Genomic DNA, 21,509 nt, shown 5'->3' with positions numbered 1-21,509 from the left:
AATTCACCAGTACCTGAAAGCATACAGCTTTTGAGAATTCTGTTCAGTTATGAAAAATTAAAAAAATTTTTTTTCAGCAACTATGAGTTTTTCTTTCTTAAAAAAATTAAAAATTCATGGTGTAAAACAAGTCTGTTATACGAAATCTCTTTCATGTGGTCTATAGTAATTCTAGCAAATAAGGAACACTGAGTTACCTCATTGTCTCCAGAAGGGGATAGTTACATGAAGTATTGACCCTTTGGTAGGAGCCAATTATAATGAGTCATAATAACTATCTATCTAGTAACCTTTTTTTTTTTTTTTTGACAGAGATAGAGAGTCAGAGAGAGGGACAGATAGGGACAGATAGACAGGAAGGGAGAGAGATGAGAAACATCAATTCTTCCTTGTGAAATATTAGTTGTTCATTGATTGCTTTCTCATATGTGCCTTGATCTGGGACTACAGCAGACCGAGTAACCCCTTGCTCAAGCCAACGACCTTTGGACTCAAGTCAGCGACCGTGGGGTCATGATCATGTCTATGATTTAGTGCTCAAGCTAGTGACCCCACGCTCAAGCTGGTGAGCCTGTGCTCAATCTGATGACCTTGGGACTTTGAACCTGGGTCCTCTACATCCCAGTTTGGCACTCTATTCACTGCGCCAGTGCCTGGTCAGGTCTATCCAGTAACCTTTAATGCTAGGAAGAATTGGAACAAAGCAAGGATTTGGCGGGTGGGTGTGGATGAGGAGGAATTTTCAGTCTAAATAAGCAAAGGCCTGCTTGAGACCATTGAACAGCTGATTATTCCCGAGCAGGTTTTCTTTGAGTGAGTCTATAAACAGATATTTTCCTTATTCTTAAAAATCAGTTGATGAGGGCTCTGGAAACTTGACCAGGATAGGAAAGATATACTTAGATTTAGTTCCTTCCTTGAATTCCTTGGGGGAAAGAGTAGTTATTTTATTTTATAAAATCACTATTTTCTGTCAATGACATGTTGCATTTTGATTAAAGATCAGTGATAGAAGCAGCCTTGATTCAAAAGTAGTAATGATTTTATTTTCTGAGTTGTGGAAGTATTTGGTGCTATTTTTTTAGTTTTTGAAGAAACAAATTTGATTTATTTCCTTTGTAGCTCAGGCCTGAATTTCTTTAGATTTTCAAATATTTTTGAATTGAAATTATCCACAAGAGCCAATCAGAGAGTTTAAAATGCAAAGTAATATATACACATGTTTTTGGTCGATAACTGCTAACTTGGATTAAAGCATTTTTTAAAAAAACTGTAAGTGGTACTGTTAGTGCTGTCACTGTAATCTTGTGGTACCCCGTTACATCAGCTGTTTTAATTTTTTTGCCTTCCATATTGTCTTTGCCTATGTGCATAATGTTTTTCTCTTTTGAAAAAATCCATAGGCTAATAAATTTTATTTTGGGGTGTTTTATTAGCACACACTGTCTTTGAACTTGGCATAGCAATTTATTGGTTATCATTGGTTTATGACTTCTGTTAAAGAACAAAAAGGAATCTAATACCTTTTAGATTCTTTACACGGTAAACAGGTTATGGAAGGAGAATGCTGATCAGAAAAAAATTAGTAAAATGCACATGACCAGGAGGTGGTGCAGTGGATAGAGTGTTGAACTGGGACATAGTGTACCCAGGTTCGAAATCCCAAGGTTGTCGTCTTGAGTGCGGGCTCATCCAGCTTGAGCTCGGGATCATAGATATGACCCCATCCATGGTCAATGGCTTGAATCCAAGGTGGTCACTGGCTTGGCTGAAGCCGCCTGGTCGAGACAAATGTAAGAAAGCAATCAATGACCAACTAAAATGTTTCACCTCTCTCCCTTCCTGTCTGTGTGTCCCTATCTGTCTCTCTCTCTCTCTGCCTCTCTATTTGTCTCTGTATCTCTTGCTAAAAAAAAAAAAAGAAAAATGAAATGAAAATATTAGTAATATGCAATGTTTGGGGCTGCTGGACATAAGCAAAGTAGCTGTCATTTGGTGCAAATTATTTACATCATTTTAAATTGAGTTGAGGTAAGCCTGACCTGTGGTGGCGCAGTGGATAAAGTGTCGACCTGGAATGCTGAGGTCACCAGTTTGAAACCCTGGGCTTGCCTGGTCAAGGCACATATGGGAGTTGATGCTTCCTGCTCCTCCCCCTTCTCTCTTACTCTTTCTCCCTCTTTCCTTCTCTCTCTCTTTCTCTCCTCTCTGAAAGAAAATTGAATAAATAAAATCTTTAAAAAAATAAATAAATTGAGTTGAGGTAAAATAGGAAAAAATAGTGCCTAGGAAGTTACTAAATATGTACTTATGGTGAAATGTTCTTTTTTGGCTGAGCCAAGTATGAAAGTACTTATTTTTTAAAAAAAATTATTTATTGATTTTAGAGAGGGAGGGGGAGAGAGACAGACAGATAGAAACATGATCTGTTCCTCTATGTGCCCTGATTGGGGATTAAACCTGCAACCTTTCTGTTTCAGGACAGTGTTCCATCTAACTGAGTCATTGGACCAGGGCTGAAAATACTTATTTGACATGTTCTTTATTCTTTGGTCAGGCCATGATTCTGTTCAAGGACTTTCTTTTCTCTGGTGCCATTTCGTCATCATTTAAACTATTGTATTTTATTCAGCATTTTTAAATGGCTGTTTTCACCAGCCATTTTGCCATAGCTCAAAGTCTGATGAATTGTTACTAATTAGGTGAATTAGTAAGACTGATTTCTCAGAATAATTTTGGTTTATTTTTCTTGTATTAAAGGATGGAAGACTCCAGACAGGGGACCACATCTTGAAGATCGGTAGCACAAATGTGCAGGGAATGACCAGTGAGCAAGTTGCGCAAGTGCTGAGGAACTGTGGAAATTCAGTCAGGATGCTAGTTGCAAGAGACCCAATTGGTGAAATTTCTGTAAGCCCTCCGACCCCTACATCCCTACCGGTTGCCCTGCCTGCTGTGCCTAACAAGAGCCCTAGTTCTGTGAGTACACAAATTATTTTTTTATTTTAAATATTGGGTGTGATACCAAGTCGAAGGATTAGAAATGCCTTCGACTTGAAATGCCACATTGGTGGGATTAGTTTCTCAATACCCCTCAGTGAAGCAGCAGAAGAGCCTAATTTGGAAACATTAGACAATTGTGATTTTCTTTTTTGCTGTTTCTCAGGGTTAAGTTGTTTAACCTTTCTGAGCCTCAGCTGCTTGTCTATAAATTAGAGAGTAATAATTCTTGCAATTTCTATTATATTAGATTGTTGAGAAGACATCCCAATGATGGAGTGGAAACTGTAAAAACGGATCAGTGTATGAGAGTTGTTACTGATAGGAACAAATTGACTGAAGTGAAGAGACAATAATAATTTATTATGATAATAACAATCATTATAATTATATAATAATGATCATTATTATTATTAATTGTTATACCTGGAATTGTTCAGGTCATCTGAATTCCTCCCAAGAATTCTAAAAGATAGGTCTTATCATCTATTTAAAGATGAGAAAACTGAAGTCCAAACAACTTGTTAAAGATCATATAAGAGTAGGTGGTAGAGCTGAGATTTGAATTCAGGTCTTCCTGGTTTATTCCAAACTCTTTCCAACTATCTCACAGGCTTTGAATCAAGAAATACTGCGTTTTTATTTCCCAGGTGGCTGTATTGATTTTCTATTGTTGTGTAGCAAATTACCACAAACTTAGTGGCTTGAAACAAGGTTCACAGATCTGTAGGTCAGAAGTCTAGGTGGGCTTGGCCAGCTGTTTCCATGGATTTTTTTTTTTAGAGAAAAGTCGGAGAGAGGGACAGATGGGGATAGACAGGAAGGGAGAGAGATAAGAAGTATCAACTGGTAGTTGTGGTACCTTACTTGTTCATTGATTGCTTTCTCATATGTGCCTTGACTGCGGGGTTCCAGCCAAGCCAGAGACCCCTTGCTCAAGCCTGTGACCTTGGGCTCAAGCTAGTGACCTTGGGCTTCAAGCCAGCGACTTTTGGGCTCAAGCAAGTGACCATGGGGTCATGTCCATGATCCCATGCTCAATCAAGCCAGTTACCCCGCACTCGAACTGGTGAGTTCGTGTTCAAACTGGCGACCTTGGGGCTTCGAACCTGGGTCCTCTGCATCCCAGGACAACGCTCTATCCTCTGCGCCACTGTCTGGTCAGGCATCCATAGATTCTTACAAGGCCTAAGTCAAGGTGTGCCTTGGCTGGGCTCCAAATCTGGATGCTCTGGGACAATCCCTTTCCAAACTGATGTAGATTGACACAGTACAGTTCTTTGCAATTGTAGGACTGAAGTTCCTCTTTGCTGGCTGTCAGCTAAGAACATCTTTCAGCTCCTTAAGGCCCCTGTGTTGCTTCCCACATGACCCACGCTACTTCAAACCACAAGTCCAGTTCTTATACTTCAAATCTTTTTTCACTTCCCTTTCTGCCACTGGCAGGAAAAAACTCTGCTTTTAAAGTGTGCTTGATTAGCATAGGCTCATCTGGATAATCTCCCTTTGCCATATAATGTGACAAATACAGGTATAGCACTAGGGATCAAAAGGTGGGACCCTTTTAAAATTCTGCCTACCATAGGTGCTAAGAAAATACTTGACAAACCATGCATAGATTTACTGTGTACACACAGTTATGTAACTAAACATATATAGTTAACATTATTTTTTTCTTCTTAGGACAGTTCTACTCTTTATGAAACTTATAATGTTGAACTCATTAAGAAAGATGGACAGAGTCTTGGGATTAGAATTGTTGGCTATGTTGGAAATGCTCATACAGGTAAATGAATCATTTCTGTATTATATTTGGAGATAGTTGTAAAGGCTGTTAAGGTTTCTGGACAGTGAAATTAAGTATTTGCAGATTTTAATTTAAACTTGAATAATAAAACTGTTACCAGACAGGAACCTGACGTGGGGCAGGGCTGCCTCCAGCCGGCTGGTCGAGTGTGGGTTCTTGAACTTGTGTAGGAAAGATTTCACATCACATGTCCAGGTGATTTTGAGAGTACATTTATTAAAGCTGGGGACGGTGAAACAAGGAAGGGCCTAGAATAGAAGAAGCAACAGGAGAGAGCCGAGGTGGAGCTGCTTTGGCTCGCTAGAAGCATTATGGGAAAGAAGGGAGCCAAGGCAGGCTGCTGGAAAGTCAGAGAAACTGGCCTTGGAGACAGATTCAGGGAAGTAGCCAGAGACAAGCGCCTGCTGCCTATTGCCCCCCTGGTTGCAAGTCTTGTGGGGACCCTTAGAGTTTAGGTGAAAGAAAATTCAATCGAAAAGAGATTCAAATGGCCATGTGCCATGGAGAGCACATTGGCTTATTTATCTTAAGGGGTTTTATCTGCTTTCTAGAAGACGGGGATTTTAGGGGAGGTCTCAGGGGAGATCTCACTAGAATACTCATCAGCTTTTCTGAGTGTGCCCTTTCATGGTCATGGTCTCCACTGATTGGTCAGTGCCCGGGCAGGGGTCATTAGTCACTACAACTGGTCCTAGAGTCTCCGCTGCCTGGTTTTACTGCTTTTCTGGGCCTGGAACTGAAATACAGCTGAAGCCTAGACGTTACTTTTAGGAAGGAAAGGTCAGGAAGGTCTGAAACACACGACCAGCAATATGCCAGGGGAGGAAAGGCCCCCCTGGGGGCAAAGTCTGCTTTGCCATTGCTGGGCGCCTGGGACTTTCCACCTTGGTGACCTTCTGTATGTGGCTGAAAGTTGCTCATCCAGTTCAGCTGTCTGTCTTGGTTTCCCCTTTTCAGTTGTCAAGGAATTTTCCTAGCTTCTTATTATCTTGCCTCAAAACCAATTACTTTTTTAGTAGTTAGAGAATCACAGTTTAAAAAGGGTTCCCAGACCCAATTTCAACAAGCAGTTTTCAGTCACCAGCAAGGTGTCTGAGAATTCAACTCGGTTCTGACACTAGCTACCCAGAGATAGAATCAGATTCCACAGGCAAAGGGTTCAGTCTCACAAGACCACCCTCTACTTCAGATGCCAGTTATAAGCCTAGGCTGTTATCTGTACTTCTGACCAACTGGCTATAAATCAGAGGTTCCCACAATCCCCAATTTGGGTTTGATTAATTAGCTAGAATGGCTCACAAAACTCAGGAAAACCTGTTTACTCACTAGATGACCAATTTATTACTGAGGATATTAAAGCATTCAAATCAAAAGCCAGATGAGAGAATATACAGGGTAAAGTCCTGAGAGGAGGAGCTCTGTCCTCCTGGAACTTGGGGCCCAGCTGGTGGCACCTGGAAGGCCCCGTTTCCCCAGTGGGAAAACTCTCTGAGAAAGAACCAACAGAGTTGTCCTCTGTGGTTTTTCTGGAGGCTTCCTCACATAGCCATGATTGACAAGTCATTGGCCATTGGCGATTGAATTAATCTCCAACCTGTTTCCCTTTTAGTTAGGGACTGAAAGTTCCAAACATCTAATCACAGGGCTGATTTTTCTGGCAATCAGGCCCCATCCTTAGGTGCTTTCCAAAAAGTCACATCATTAAGATAACAAAAGGACTGTTCTTACTCTCAACACTTGGGAAATCCCAAGGGTTTTGCTAGCTAAGAGCCAGGCACGGTGGCTAAAGAGCAAATATCTCATAAAGCCCAGTATCACACAGTTTTATCTCAGTAGTTTTATAGTCAACTTGATAGTCATTAACAACAGAATTTAATTTTCCAACTCAGTGTATAACATTTGAATTATATATATTTCCTATTTCCAAGATAGATGTATTTTGAATAGTATAACTCTTACATATTATGACATTTTACATGTGATAAAGTAAAATGATTACTGCATATATTTCATATTATGAATGTTAAAAAGTATTACTATTATGTTTAATTATCAAAAACAAAAGATAAAAAAATACTTTAGAGTTATTTTCCTTTCATATAAAGGGAATACATTGTAAGAATATATACATGGCCCAAGTATCTCTGAATAATAATGCTCCCTCAACTCCTACATGCAAACCTTTGGTAACTTTCACTGTAATAGTTACTCTATCATTATAAGAAAATTATTAGAGTAGGGAAAAAAATAAACCTTTCATAGATATTTGCTAGTAACATGAAAATTCAGAGTTATGAAATGTTCTAGTTTGTTAAGAAATTGCAAGATTAGAGTTAATTTTTTTTAATTATTATTTTATGCACTTGTAGCAGGTGGAAAGATTAAAAGTGTTAATATATTCAAAGTCCTCAATGAAATTCATGTCAGACCACCTTGTGCTATTTTAGCCTAATGAAATAACTATTTTCAAAATTTTAGCTTTTTCTACGCGCAACCTTTTTAAGGTTCAGAATTTAAATGAGTTCCAAAAGAGTTAAGTATGGCTTGTATAGTAGTGTCGCAAAAAACCCCAACTATATAAGTATCTCTTAGTATGCTGCCTGGTTAGAGAAATCATGGCTAAATTAAACCTTTATTAAATGAAGTTTTCCCAGATGTTCTTTTTAAACCTCACAATATATGTGCAATGTGAAGTGAAAGTGAATAACTGATAGTAAACAAAAGGAAATGGCTTGGTTGCTGAGCAATGTAGCAGTGGCCCCAGATGGACAGAGCATCACCCTCTAGTGGGCTTGCTGGATGGATCCTGGTGGGGGCGTGTGTGGGAGTGTCTCTCTGCCTCCCCACCTTTCACTAAAATAAAATAAAATTAAATTAAAAAAATTTTTTACTTCAAGTTCTGCCCATAGGCTTGCATACTTTTTATATAGTTGTAATTTTTATGTAGCCATTTTTTCCTGTTTAAATGTTTTATTTTATAAAATAAGGATTATTTCATGTTGCTGAGGTTATTTAAGTATTTTAAGACTGCATGGGGAAGCTAACATGAACAGTAAACTGCATATTCAGGAAGACCTGTTAAGAGACTCTTGTATTACTAGCCAAAAGTGATGAAGGCTATTCTAAATCTAAATGAAGGCTAATCTAAATTGTGAGAAGGGTGGTAGACCAAGAGAAAAGGGTAAAACTTAATTTGGGCTCTTTGAATTCCAGCTTATATTGCAATGTATTCTACCACGGTTCCATCACTATTATTTTTTCAGAAATAGTTATCAGTCAAATCATTTCAAATTCAAGTCACTTGTGATGGTGACAGTTTGAAATAATCCATCAGTTTCTCTGCTTGTGTTCAAAATAGTATTTATCAAGCTTCCAGTCAACCCCTTCAACTAATTAACCTCTTGATATAAATTTTGCAATCAAGGCCCAAATAGAGCTTTCTTTCTTGTTCCATATGTTTTGTGCACCTTAGGGGAAGCATCAGGGATTTACGTGAAAAGTGTAATTCCTGGCAGCGCTGCAGACCACAATGGACAAATTCAAGTGAATGACAAAATAGTTGCTGTAAGTAACTGCCCTCTGTTTTAGAATCGAATCAAGTTGGGGAAAAATTTATCTTTATTATAATATGTGTGAGAGGAGAATGGCTTCATATAGTCTCATAATATTTTAAAAAATTAAATGTGTTAGTACAGTGAAATCACACTAATTTGGATTCTTTTTTTTTTTTTTTTTTGTATTTTCCTGAAGCTGGAAACAGGGAGAGACAGTCAGACAGACTCCCGCATGCGCCGGACCGGGATCCACCCGGCACGCCCACCAGGGGGCGACGCTCTGCCCACCAGGGGGCGATGCTCTGCCCCTCCGGGGCATCGCTCTGTCTAGACCAAAGCCACTCTAGGGCCTGGGGCAGAGGCCAAAGAGCCATCCCCAGCGCCCGGGCCATCTTTGCTCCAATGGAGCCTCTGCTGCGGGAGGGGAAGAGAGAGACAGAGAGGAAGGAGAGGGGGAGGGGTGAAGAAGCAGATGGGTGCTTCTCCTGTGTGCCCTGGCTGGAAATCGAACCTGGGACTTCTGCACGCCAGGCTGACACTCTACCACTGAGCCAACCAGCCAGGGCCCTAATTTGGATTCTTTTTTTTTTTTTTTTTTTTTTTTTGCATTTTTCTGAAGCTGGGAACAGGGAGAGACAGTCAGACAGACTCCCGCATGCGCCCGACCGGGATCCACCCGGCACGCCCACCAGGGGGCGATGCTCTGCCCATCCTGGGCGTCGCCATGTTGCGACCCTCCTGAGTGTCGCCATGTTGCGACCAGAGCCACTCTAGCGCCTGGGGCAGAGGCCACAGAGCCATCCCCAGCGCCCGGGCCATCTTTGCTCCAATGGAGCCTTGGCTGCGGGAGGGGAAGAGAGAGACAGAGAGGAAGGCGCGGCGGAGGGGTGGAGAAGCAAATGGGCGCTTCTCCTATGTGCCCTGGCCGGGAATCGAACCCGGGTCCTCCGCACGCCAGGCTGACGCTCTACCACTGAGCCAACCAGCCAGGGCCCTAATTTGGATTCTTATGATCTTAAATTTGATTTTATTTTCTGTCTGTGAAGAAAGGAATCATGAATCATTGGTAGAAAAACAATATATTCAAATATATTTTAATATACATAGATATATTTTTGAAAGGTGCTCTACTGTTCTTCTAGAAAACACTTTTTGCCTGACCTGTGGTGGCGCAATGGGATAAAGCATCAACCTGGAATGCTGAGGTTGTCGGTTCGAAACCCTGGGCTTGCCTGGTCAGGGCACATATGGGAGTTGATGCTTCCTGCTCCTCCTCTCTCTCTCTGTCTCTCTCTTTCTCCTCTCTAAAAATGGAATAAATAAAGTCTTAAAAAAAAAAAAAAAGAAAAAAAGAAAACACTTTTCAAGCACATCTCTGTGTTGTTTAAACTCACCCATTTATAAAATTAATAGTCCATTTACCAGATTTTTTTATTTCTTTGTGAAAGTAGTTTTTTTACTAACAGTAATTTTGAGTACATGCAAAATTTGTTTTATATATTTGAAAATATGATAATTAATCTTTTATCAATTCAGGTTGGTCTTTCCTCCATTTAGTAGAAAATTAAATTTACAGTTTATTTTAATAATAATTTTGAAGAAAGTATACACACTTAATTTAGTGATTTACATAGAAACAAATTTTTGTTTGTATAATTTGAGTCTTTGTCTTCTTTTTTCTTTAAAGTGAGAGGAGGGGGCATAGACAGACTCCTGCATGCGCCCTGACTGGGATTCACCCGGCAACCCCTGTCTGGGGCTGATGCTCGAATCAACCGAGCTATTCTCAGCACCCGGGTCAGTGCTCAAACCAATCAAGCCACTGGCTGCAAGGGGGGAAAAGAGAGAGAATGAGGAGAGAGAGGGGAAGAGAAGCAGATGGTCATTCTCATGTGTGTCCTGACTGGGGATCAAACCCAGGACATCTGCATGCCAGTCCAACACTCTATCCACTGAGCAAACTGGCCAGGGCCAAGTCTTTGTCTTTCAAGTCCATCTTAGGGAGCACCTTTCATAACTCTTGGCTTTTATATTATTGGGCTTAGGAATTGTCTAGTGATTTTCAGAGTTTGGAGGCCAGCAATAGCAGTGAACGCTATGGAGAAAATACTTATGGGGAAAGCAAAAGCAATATTTTGTCTAGCTTGAAGAAGATTGTGAGAGGATTCTTTTCCTCCTGATGGACTTCAGAAATGGGAATCAGGCTTGATTTATATTACTAAATACCTTTTTTGCACATACTTTTTCAGTATACTATAAGACCTAATGGAGGGAGATTGGTGTGCTTCTGGAAAAAATACCATAGTGATATGGTAGAGGGATGAAGTATTGCATGACCTCTTCAATTTTGATCATAATAGTTTCTATTCTTGAGAACTATAGATAACAATTGACTTTCTTTTATGGCACTTCTGAATTTTGAATATCATAGGCTGTAAGTTAGAATGTGTGTCTTAGGAGTACAAGTTTGAATTTGCTTTCTAGTGTCTTAGGAAGTTTGTCCAACATGTTTTACTACTACGTAATTTTGCATCCTTATTCAAATTTTTTCTTAGGTCTAATACAAGTTAATTTTTGGAATAAAATGAATTGCCTAATTTGATCCTGCCTTGCCAAAATTTAAAATAATAGCTAACGTCGTGAAACCTGTGTAATGTGTTTTAGGTCGATGGTGTGAATATTCAGGGTTTTGTCAACCAGGATGTTGTTGAAGTTTTACGAAATGCTGGGCAAGTGGTACACTTAACCCTAGTTCGAAGAAAGACATCCTCACCAGCTTCTCCTCTTGTTGAACAACCTTCACTTGTTGAACAACCTCCACTTGTTGAACAGTCTTCAGACAGCGGTAATGGATTCCACTGTCCCTCTCCCCACCATACTCTGGGTTTAGAGACTAGCTCATTTATAGAAGTTGCTCTATAGGTGTGGGAAGGAAAAACTGTCCATCTTGGGTAATTAATTCAGTGATGGGGAAATGAGTCAGCTCCTTTGTGTGCTGAAGAACTGAAGAAGAACTTCCTTTGCCAATCATAATGTGCCTGTCCAAATGCTAGAACATGAATCCTGACTCCCATGAAGCTCTGAGAGCTCCTCTGAATGGAGCTGGAAATCATTTTCCCCCAAAGCTTCCAAATTTCACATATTACTTACATTTGAATAATAAGGCTTTGGCACTTTTTATTCAGGAGCTCTCATTTGTCTACTGCTTTGACATTTTGCAAACTTCAGGTTTCATTTTACTTCCAGTGATATATTTGATTCTGATATCTCTTGATTTACCTTGTGAAATAATAGCAAGAGAAAAATAAAACCTGATGAGTTTCTATCAAGCACATTTCTATTTGTAGAATAATATTTGTTGGTATTTTGATTATGTCAATAGTGAATTTTTATATTGGAAAAAAACATAATTATAGGCATTTTGGTTTTTGATTATTAACTTATAAATGTAGAGATTAACAACATTTGACAACCATGGGCACATGTATTCAATTTACAATGAATAAAAGTTATATAACTAGAGAGTAAGAAATAATTTCATTAGAATTTATCAGAAGATGAATATAGTTGTTTTCCCCTTCCTCTGAAGATATAAGCCTGGAAGCCTTTGCTTTCAACTGATATTGATTTGTATTAAATTAGAACTTTTAAAATTTTATATGATAGTGGAAATTTTATTACAGAAAGTTAGATGCCCTGTCAGCTGCATTGTATGTATGAAATTTAACATTGCCTAAATAATACAGATTGTGTAAGTGCTATATTGACTATAAAAGGTTTACATATTTATATCAATATAATAGTTTTTTTTTCTTTTTCACGTGAGAGGAGGGGAGATAGAGAGACAGACTCTCGCATGTGCCCCGACTGGGATCCACCAGCAACCCCTGTCTGGGAACAATGCTCTGCCCATCTGAGGCCATGCTTGCAACTGAGCTCTTTTTAGTGCCTGAGGCAGAGCTTCCATGGAGCCATCCTTAGCATCTGGGGGAGATGTGATTGAGCCGATCAAGCCATGGCTGCTGGAGGAGAAGAGAGAGAGAGAGGAGGGGGAGAAGTGGAGAAGCAGATGGTCACTTCTCCTGTGTGCCCTGACTGGGAATTGAAGCTGGGACTCTACCACTGAGCCAACCAGCCAGGGCCCAATATAATAGTTCTAATAGCTCTGATGGAGCCCTTATCTTCAGTCCATTATATCAAACTAAGTATGTCATCTGTGAATTAGCAATCTTTACTGGGCATGCCTACATTTTAAATTTGTACTGGGATAAGTTTTGACTCTAAATCTTCCTCTTCCTCCATGGTTTGTGTGTCTTTCCTATGTGTTTTACTAGCACCCTTTGAAGAGCCCTTGATTGTAGCATTTATCACACGTCATTTTAATCACTTGTTTTATGTAGCCACTCTATGAGGTAGGCGGTGGTTACACCTTTGCCCCTTGACCCATGTAACACATCTTTGTATGCCTTCCACCTAGCGTTTAAGTCTATTTGACTGAAACAAACTGCCCAGCTTCTAGCTCTTGCAAAATGCCTCCCTGTTGCACACTAAATCTTCCTTGTTCACCTCTAAGCTCCTACTTTCTGTATACCTTATATACAGGAGTGGGCAAAGTAGGCATACAGTTGTGAGTATGCAAAACAGATTGAATAATAATTATTTATTTGTATTATTTGTCCTTTTTCTTCTAATTGTTATTATTTCATATCCTTACATATGACTTATCTTTTAGGTAATGATGGCTGGTAATTTAACCTGCCTTTGCCCACGCCTGTATAGTTAATTGTGTACTTATTTGTATACATTTTGTAGCATACAGTCACATCATTGTACTACTTTGTACTATAAATTCTACTCGGTGACACTAGGAACTTCTGGTTGGCTTTTCTTTTGCTAGCATTGGGCTGTGTGTTTAGTGTGTATCAATGGATTGACGATCTATATAATCCTCTGTATAGCTTAAAATGTCATGTGAAGATCCTAGGAACTTTTAACTGGTTATCTTTTTCAACCATTTATTATAAAAAAAATTCACACATACAGAAAAATCAAAAATAAATATACCATATACCCACCATTTAAATTCAGCATCTGTCATTTTGCCATGTTTGCTTCATCTATTTATGTCTTTCTCCTGAGCCATTTTGGAATGAGTAATAGGCATTATGATGCTTTAGCCCTACATCAGTCTACAGCTTTAAAATGAAGGGTATTTTCTTAGATAAACATGTCATTATCACACCAAACAAAGTTAATAGTAATTCCCTAATATCAAATACCTAACACATACTTAAAATTTTGCAATTACCCTCAAATGTCTTTTGTAGCTTCTCTTCTTGACCCCCCCCAAAAAAACCCCATAAAATTAAGATCTAAGGATGCATTGCAGTTACTGAATGTGTTATGTTTCTTTGGTTCTTAGAAGAATCCCCCACACCTACCCCCAGGGCATAGACTTTTGAATGGATTACATAGTTTCTTTGTCACAAAAATGCTACATTCTGAATTTTATATTTCCTTCTGGTACCATTTAACTGGTTTCTCTACCCACTGTTTCCTAGAACCTAGGTCTAAAGCTTTACTTAAGAGTCAGGTAAAATATTTTTTGTAAGAATACTTTTTATAAGTGATATGTGAATATTTAAAAGTAGCATACAGCGACTCTTGTTTAACTTTTTTTTTTTAAGAATTTATATATATATATATATATATATATTTTTTTTTTTGTATTTTTCTGAAGCTGGAAACGGGGAGAGACAGTCAGACAGACTCCCGCATGCACCCAACCGGGATCCACCTGGCACGCCCACCAGGGGCGACGCTCTGTTCACCAGGGGGTGTCACTCTGCCACGACCAGAGCCACTCTAGTGCCTGGGGCAGCGGCCAAGGAGCCATCCCCAGCGCCCAGGCCATCTTTGCTCCAATGGAGCCTTGGCTGCGGGAGGGGAAGAGAGAGACAGAGAGGAAGGAGGGGTGGGGGTGGAGAAGCAAATGGGCGCCTCTCCTATGTGCCCTGGCTGGGAATTGAACCTGGGTCCCCTGCACGCCAGGCCGATGCTCTACCGCTGAGCCAACCGGCCAGGGCCGTTCAACCTTTTTTTGGTGTGTGTTTAAGTGATACATAGTGATTTGAATGTTTGAGATTGAAAGCTTTGGATATCCTATTACGGTACTAAGGGAGAAAGCTCTGCAACCAGGGGAATGCTCTCCAATTCCCTACCAATTTGTAAGGTTACCTTCGTACATAGATTGCTTGTTATAGTCATGATGTTGTTATACCAGAACCTAGGAGAGCCCAGGACAGTGGGACCAGCTTGTTCTGCAGGTCTGGTTCTGCACCCACCACAACAGCAAGAGATCTGGTGCTCATTGTCTTCTTCAAGGCTGTTGAAAAGCATCTACTCCTTCCTGCTTTGTCATTGACTTGACCTTGCTTTTCTCTTCCCACACTGCCTAGTTCCGTATTCTTTTCAATACTACCAACAATTTATTTTTAAGGAATTGATTGGTTACCACACATGAGATTTTAAAGAAAGGAATCCTAGATGGAAGTTACCTGAGATGTTTGTAATGAGGTGGTGAAAGAGGAGAGCAGGAGTGGGAAACGCTCACGGAACTGTGGTCTTTAGCTGTTAGTGATTCAAGTGTGCAATTCGTATTTCAGGAACTGTTGCAGAACCACCAAAAACACCAGCCCTCTCTCTGACTGGAGCAGTGGAAATGGAAACTAATTTGGATGGTGAAGATGAGGAAACTGAAGAAAGAATGGATCATCTAAAAAATGACAACATACAAGCCTTAGAAACACTGGGTAGGCGCAAAGCACTTAATTCAAAACAAAGTAATTTGACTTTCTCATTTGTTAACCATTTTCTTTCTTTATAGCTAATGTAATGTAAGGAGTTTTAGAGCATTTTGATGTCATAAAATAGGGTGTTCTTAATATCAACATCTCAACCCTTGAGTTGGGAACTGAGCATATTATTGTTTAATCTTTGATTATATTAATTTTGAATGCATTTTTATTAGTATGTGATGACTTTTTTATTCTTGTCAGCATTTTTAATTACAACATACTTTAGCTTATATATTAATAATATAGTAGATATATAGCTATAGCAGTATTTCCTTTACACCATAAAAATTAATAATGTATCCTTTTATTATGTTTCGTCCAATCACAGGGTAACTATATATTTGTCTTTTACTTTTTAAAAAATTGATATACAACTTTTTTCTTTTACTTTGATACCTCAGCTGCTATACTTGACTCTCTGTTCTGCAGCAGATTGAGTACAGTATCACACAGTCTCCTGCACAAAGGTGCTCAGGAAAACCTTGTCAGCCGAATGGAATGAAATACTTAACACCATGCATATTCCAGAGAAATTTTGACTTGGATGGTCTCCTCTTAGGAAAGAGCGGCCTGAAGGAAGGTGTAACCACTCATTCAGGTTAAAATTTTTTCCATGGTTTGGAAGTTTCCCTTGTTCCTTTTGTAGTTGTCCTTGCAGTTCAAAGTCAGATGAACCCAGATAGATTTTCAGTGAACTATCAGGTGAAAATCAAATACATTCTGAAGTTAGAAATGCCTTTAGCAATATTTTATCTCCTCTTTTTGGATCCACCTCAGAACATTTTTCTTCATGGGTATGTATAACTTCAACTCCAGAGTAAGATAAAAAATACTCAAATAGCTGTGAAGTTAGCTTTCTTTTTTGCAGTAGAGGTGAAAAAATTGTTCCTTCTTCTAAGTGTTCAACTGGTTTAATAGTTAAGTTGACAACACAAATTAGCAGGGGAAAATTTCTTATGTGGGGGAAGCCCCATAAAAATATGAGATTCAAGGGCAAGTTGCATAGTTGAGGTTTATGTGCCATTCTGAGCTGAGGAATGAGATAAGGGTCTGGGCTTCAAAGGGGAAAAGATCATTCACAGGATTGTAATAAGGGCAGATGTTTGGTGATTAAAAGTTTGCCCTGCCATTTAGGTAGGCCATCCAGATAAAAAGTGATCTGTGATAATAACTGTTCTAGGCCAGACCCCCTATCTAAATTCTTTTAGGCAGTTAAGGGAAAAGTAAAACTTCTTTCTGAGTCTGCTGGGTTATGATTACCTTCAGTTCAAAATAGCCTACATGCCAGAGTGGTATATTTTAGGGTGGTACATTCTGCTCCCCCTTATTGCCATTGAAATGATAATTTTAGATCATCATACTATTTATTTATTTATTTATTTATCATTTTGCATAGCCCAGGATTTATTGAGCTGCTGAAAATATCTTTTTCCTCAGGCACTTATTTATTTATTCTTTTAAGTGAGAGGCTGGGAGGCAGAGAGGCAGAGAGTCAGAGAGACAGACTCCTGCATGTGCCCTGACCAGGATCCACCAGGCAAACACCTTAAAGGATGATGCTCTGCCCATCTGGGGCCGCTGCTCTATTGCTCGACAACTGAGCTATTTCACTATCTGAGACGAGGCCATGGAGCCATCCTCAGTGCCCATGGCCAGCTTGTTCAAACCATTGGAGTCATGGCTGAGTGAGGGGAAGAGAAAGCGGGGGGGGGGGGGGCAGGGGAGAGAAACCTATGGTCACTTCTCCTAGGTGCCCTGACCAGGAATCGAACCCAGGACTGCCACATGCAGGGCTGATGCTCTGCCACTTGAGCCACCTGGCCAGGGCCAAGGTACTTACATTTTGTGCTATACTTTAAAGTTTATTTCATTTTTTGTGACAGAGGCAGAGAGAGGGACAGATAGGTACAAACAGACAGGAAGGGAGAGAGATGAGAAGCATCAATTCTTCATTGCAGCACCTTAGTTGTTCATTGATTGCTTTCTCATATGTGCCTTGACTGGGGGGGGCTATAGCAGACTGAGTGACCCCTTGCTCAAGCCAGCAACCTTAGGCTCAAGCTGGTGACCTCGGGGTCTCAAACTTGGGTCCTCCACATCCCAGTCCAACGCTCTATCCACTGCACTATTGCCTGGTCAGGCTTGTGCTATACTTTAAAACAACTATGTGCTTTCTTTGTATGACTGAAAGGTAAAATATAGTCAAATAATTGAAGGGGAAATGCCAACTTTATCTTATACATGTATATGAAATATAATCTTTATATGTCATGTTTTTAAACTTACATTTTAATGAAGACATTGCAAATTTTGTTCAACGTAGCTGACCAAATAAGAAACTACCTGAAGAAATTAAACAGGCAGGATGGTAGAAATCTTAACATAATTTTCTGTGAAATTGTTTACAGAAGTAGGCAAAGAGGTGCAGAGCCCACAAGGATGATATTTTGTTTATTTTTTAAATTTTATTTATTTTTTAGTGAGAGGGATAAAGAGAGAGACACAGAGACAGACAGGAAGGGAGATAGATGAGAATTCTTAACTTGTAGTTGTGGCACTTTAGTTGTTCATTGATTTCTTCTCATACAGGCCTTGACTGGGTGGTTCCAGCTGAGCCAGTGACCCCTGGCTCACGCCAGTGACCTCTGGGCTTAAGCCAGTGACCATGGGGTCATGTCTATGTTCCCATGCTCAAGCCAGCAACCCTCTGCTCAAGCTGTCAACCTTGGGTTTTGAACCTGGGTTCTAAGTGTCCCAGGCCAATGCTCTATCCACTGTGCCTCCACCTGGTCAGGCGATACTAGTTTTATTAGAATCTTTTGGTTAGTTATCCCTGAAACGTAATCTAGGGATAGTCTTTTGTAAATCTAGTAATTCAAATTCTTTTGTGTTTATTAGTCTTAGTCTCTGATTTCTGAGGTTAGCCTATTCTACTTAATTATTATGTAATTAAGTTTTATGTGTTAAAATATTTATTGTTATTATGTATTATATAATTAAGAATCATATGCATCCAAGATAAGCTGTTTGTGCCAAAGACTGAAAGAGTTGAGATTGCAAGTTGTGTCTGATTTTTAGACAGATGGTTATGTCAGTTGTGTTAATTTTCTGTGACTTGTCTGTTTCTTGTGACAAAATTGAGAATTTTTCTTCAACTTAAAGGAAACGATTTGTTTATTATCTGTTGCTACTATAGATATAAGTTGAAATTATAATTTTAGTACTTTGACTTTTGTCTAGTGGGCAGTTTTCAGACTATACACTGTGCTCTGAGCTTCTGGCTAAGCTCGTAAGGGCACTTAAAATCTGTCGTAGCTCTTTAAAATAATCTTACGTATGCAAAAAAAAAAAGCAATAAGGATTTTCAAGAAGGAAAATCTTAAAGATATAATAACAAAGCCACAAAGACCAAAGTAAAACCAAAATTTCTATTATATTAAATCTCATGTACTCAATGGTTGAATTAAAACCAGACATGCCTTTATATTCACTCAAGTGAAAAGTCTGAATGGGTCGTGTCGATATGCCTAGTTGATAGCTTGATAAATTATTACTTTTCCTATGGGTGAGTGGAAGGTACTACTTTGAAGTAATTAACATTTAAACTAAAGCCTTGTTTGTTCTAACATATTATAAAGCAAAGAAAGATGCATTTTACTTGTAAACTACAAGATGATTACTTATAAACTATATATAATTCAAATTTTATTTATAACATCATTTTCTCTTCCCTTGACAGTATTTTTTAACAACAAAGCCCCTTCATAATTGGTAATACTGGTCTTTACATTTTTGTTTATTATTGATTGATGAGAGAGAGAGAGAGAGAGAGAGAGAAACATCAATCTGTTCCTGTATGTGCCCTGAAGGCAGAGATTGAACCTATGTGTATCAGAATGAGCTCTCTGACCAGGGCTCAATCTTTACATTTTACGTTAGAATTAAAGGGTACCTCTGATTTTCTGATTTACTTTACCTAGTAGACATAAGTTATTGCATTTTTATTTTGTTTATGTCCATTTTACTTCCTAAAACTGCTGTTATTGAAGAATTAAGTAGTAAAGTGTGTTTTGGTTTACAGTAACTTTAATATTCTTTTTTTTTTTTTAATCCAGAAAGAGCCCCTGACTTTTCAGAAAATGAGCTGAAATTCAAATGGGAAAAACTATTGGGCCCTGATTATGAAGTAATGGTATGTTGAAATCTTTGAATAAAAACCTCTCATGTCTCATCTCGTGTCAAGCCCTTAGCATTTCAATCTAAAGAAGTAGGAGAGTCAAAGAGTAGCCAGACTCTTATTTTTTTCTCCTGCCTTTCTTTCCTATTCAATCAATCGATTTTTTATTTTAGCATTTTACTCTATAAAGAACAATTAAGACTGCACACAAGTTTCAATTAGAATTAGCAGACCCTCAGTTCATGTTGAAACCATTTAAGTCAACAATAGGCCGAAAAAAATGTTCAGAGAGAGAAGGGCTTGCCTTTAAATTTATAACCTGTCTCAGCTGCTTAAAATTGCTGGCATTTTTATGATTGCTTTTATGATCTGTTTGTTTTATTGTACACTGAAAGGGCTGTGGATATTAGTCCTGTGTTTCACAAAGCATCTTACAGTTTTATGAGAAAAATGAAAGAATGATTATCAAATATATTTGGGAGAACAGGAAGTAATTTAGGTTAGGTATAAGTTTATAGTGCCAGTGGTCCATTAGACTTCCTTTCACCTGTTATTAGAGTCATTGAGTAAGGGATTGATTACATTTCCCCATATGAATCCACATGAAAGCAGAAAGCTGTGCTTAGAAAAGCCTCTACAGTGTTCACTAAATGCGTTAGTAATAAAATATCCTATTAAATTTCTATTGTCATTCACATTTTCTTACATATGTATATCATTAGTACTTGCTGGCTGGTTAGAGTTTTTTTTTTCTCTTCTTGGTTCAGAATATACAGCTACTATCTATTGTCAGAAATTTTCCAGTGTCATTAAGATAAGTCAAAACAGTTCATACTTTTTTTTTTAAAGTGAGAGAGATGGACAGAATGGGATAAAGATGAGAAGAATCAACTCATAGTTGCAGTACCTTAGTTGGTCATTGATTGCCTTCTCTTATGTGCCTTGACGGGGTGGGGGTGGGGCTCCAGCTGAGCCATTGACCCTTTGCTCAAGCCAGGGAACCTTGGGCTCAAGCCAGTGATCTTGAGGTCAAGCCAGTGACCATGGGGTCATGTCTATGATCCCACGCTTAAGCCAATGACCCCGCGCTCAAGCTGGTAAACCCGTGCTCAAGCCAGTGACCTTGGGGTTTAGAACCTAGGTCCTTAGCGTCCAGGCCAACTCCCTATCCATTGTGCCATTGCCTGGTCAGGCCAATTCATACTTTCTCTTGCTAATTTTGTACCTGCATGTCAGTTCACAGGAACTACGGCTTCTTGACATCATAGATTTTTAATTTTATTTTTTTAATTTTATTTTATTTTTAATTTTTATTTATTTATTCACTTTAGAGAGGAGAGGGAGAGACAGAGAGAGAGAAGGGGGGGAGGAGCTGGAAGCATCAACTCCCATATGTGCCTTGACCAGGCAAGCCCAGGGTTTCGAACCGGCGACCTCAGCATTTCCAGGTCGACGCTTTATCCACTGCGCCACCACAGGTCAGGCTGACATCATAGATTTTAGATTTTGAATGTCATCTTTTTATTAGGCCATCACCCTGCAAATGACCTGTTCTATCATCCTTTATGGTTCGATATTCAAAATAATTTTGTGTATCAGTATTTATAAATGACCAGTTTTGTGATGGGCTCTTTTTTGTTAAAATTGTATCCTTAAGGCCTGACCTGTGGTGGCGCAGTGGATAAAGCGTAGACCTGGAAATGCTGAGGTCGCTGGTTCGAAACCCTGGGCTTGCCTGGTCAAGGCACATATGGGAGTTGATGCTTCCAGCTCCTCCCCCTTCTCTCTCTCAATCTTTCCTCTCTCTCTCTCTGTCTCCTCTCCTCTCTAAAGTGAATAAATAAATAAATAAATAAATAATAAATTAAAAAAAAAAATTGTATCCTTAAAACTACCCCTCCAGATATCATTTATCACATGGAGAGGTTATCAAAGAGGGGCTAGAAAGAGGGGACGGAATTTGAAGTCAGAAAGTTAAAGCTGCTCTTATTCATTAAGAATTGTAACTCTTTCTGAGGGATTGGGAGCAGAAAGGAGAAGCCAGGCAAGATGAATGAAGGCATGCATACATGTACTCCAGTGTTGTTCATTTTATTTTCTTTCAGAGTCTACTT

The 21,509-nt window shown here is 39.1% G+C and overlaps 1 protein-coding gene across 10 annotated transcripts in view; it reads left to right on the top strand.

The window, feature by feature from the left end:
- The window catches only part of PATJ (PATJ crumbs cell polarity complex component), a 418,144-nt gene that overhangs the window by 35,534 nt on the left and 361,101 nt on the right, over positions 1-21,509 (top strand). For 7 of the 10 annotated variants that reach the window (XM_066269036.1, XM_066269031.1, XM_066269035.1 and 4 more), the window contains exons 8-13: positions 2,761-2,979; positions 4,684-4,786; positions 8,280-8,371; positions 11,026-11,206; positions 15,027-15,203; positions 19,334-19,410. In XM_066269036.1, coding sequence (XP_066125133.1) covers positions 2,761-2,979; positions 4,684-4,786; positions 8,280-8,371; positions 11,026-11,206; positions 15,027-15,203; positions 19,334-19,410 — 849 coding nt within the window. The remainder of the gene's footprint in view (positions 1-2,760; positions 2,980-4,683; positions 4,787-8,279; positions 8,372-11,025; positions 11,207-15,026; positions 15,204-19,333; positions 19,411-21,509) is intronic. The other 3 variants (XM_066269034.1, XM_066269039.1, XM_066269041.1) reach the window with 1 other exon arrangement.

This window comes from Saccopteryx bilineata, chromosome 3 (assembly GCF_036850765.1).
Source record: "Saccopteryx bilineata isolate mSacBil1 chromosome 3, mSacBil1_pri_phased_curated, whole genome shotgun sequence".
NCBI lineage: Eukaryota > Metazoa > Chordata > Mammalia > Chiroptera > Emballonuridae > Saccopteryx > Saccopteryx bilineata.
The sequence above is the reverse complement of the archived record's forward strand: the minus strand, read 5'-3'. Positions and strand labels throughout refer to the sequence as shown.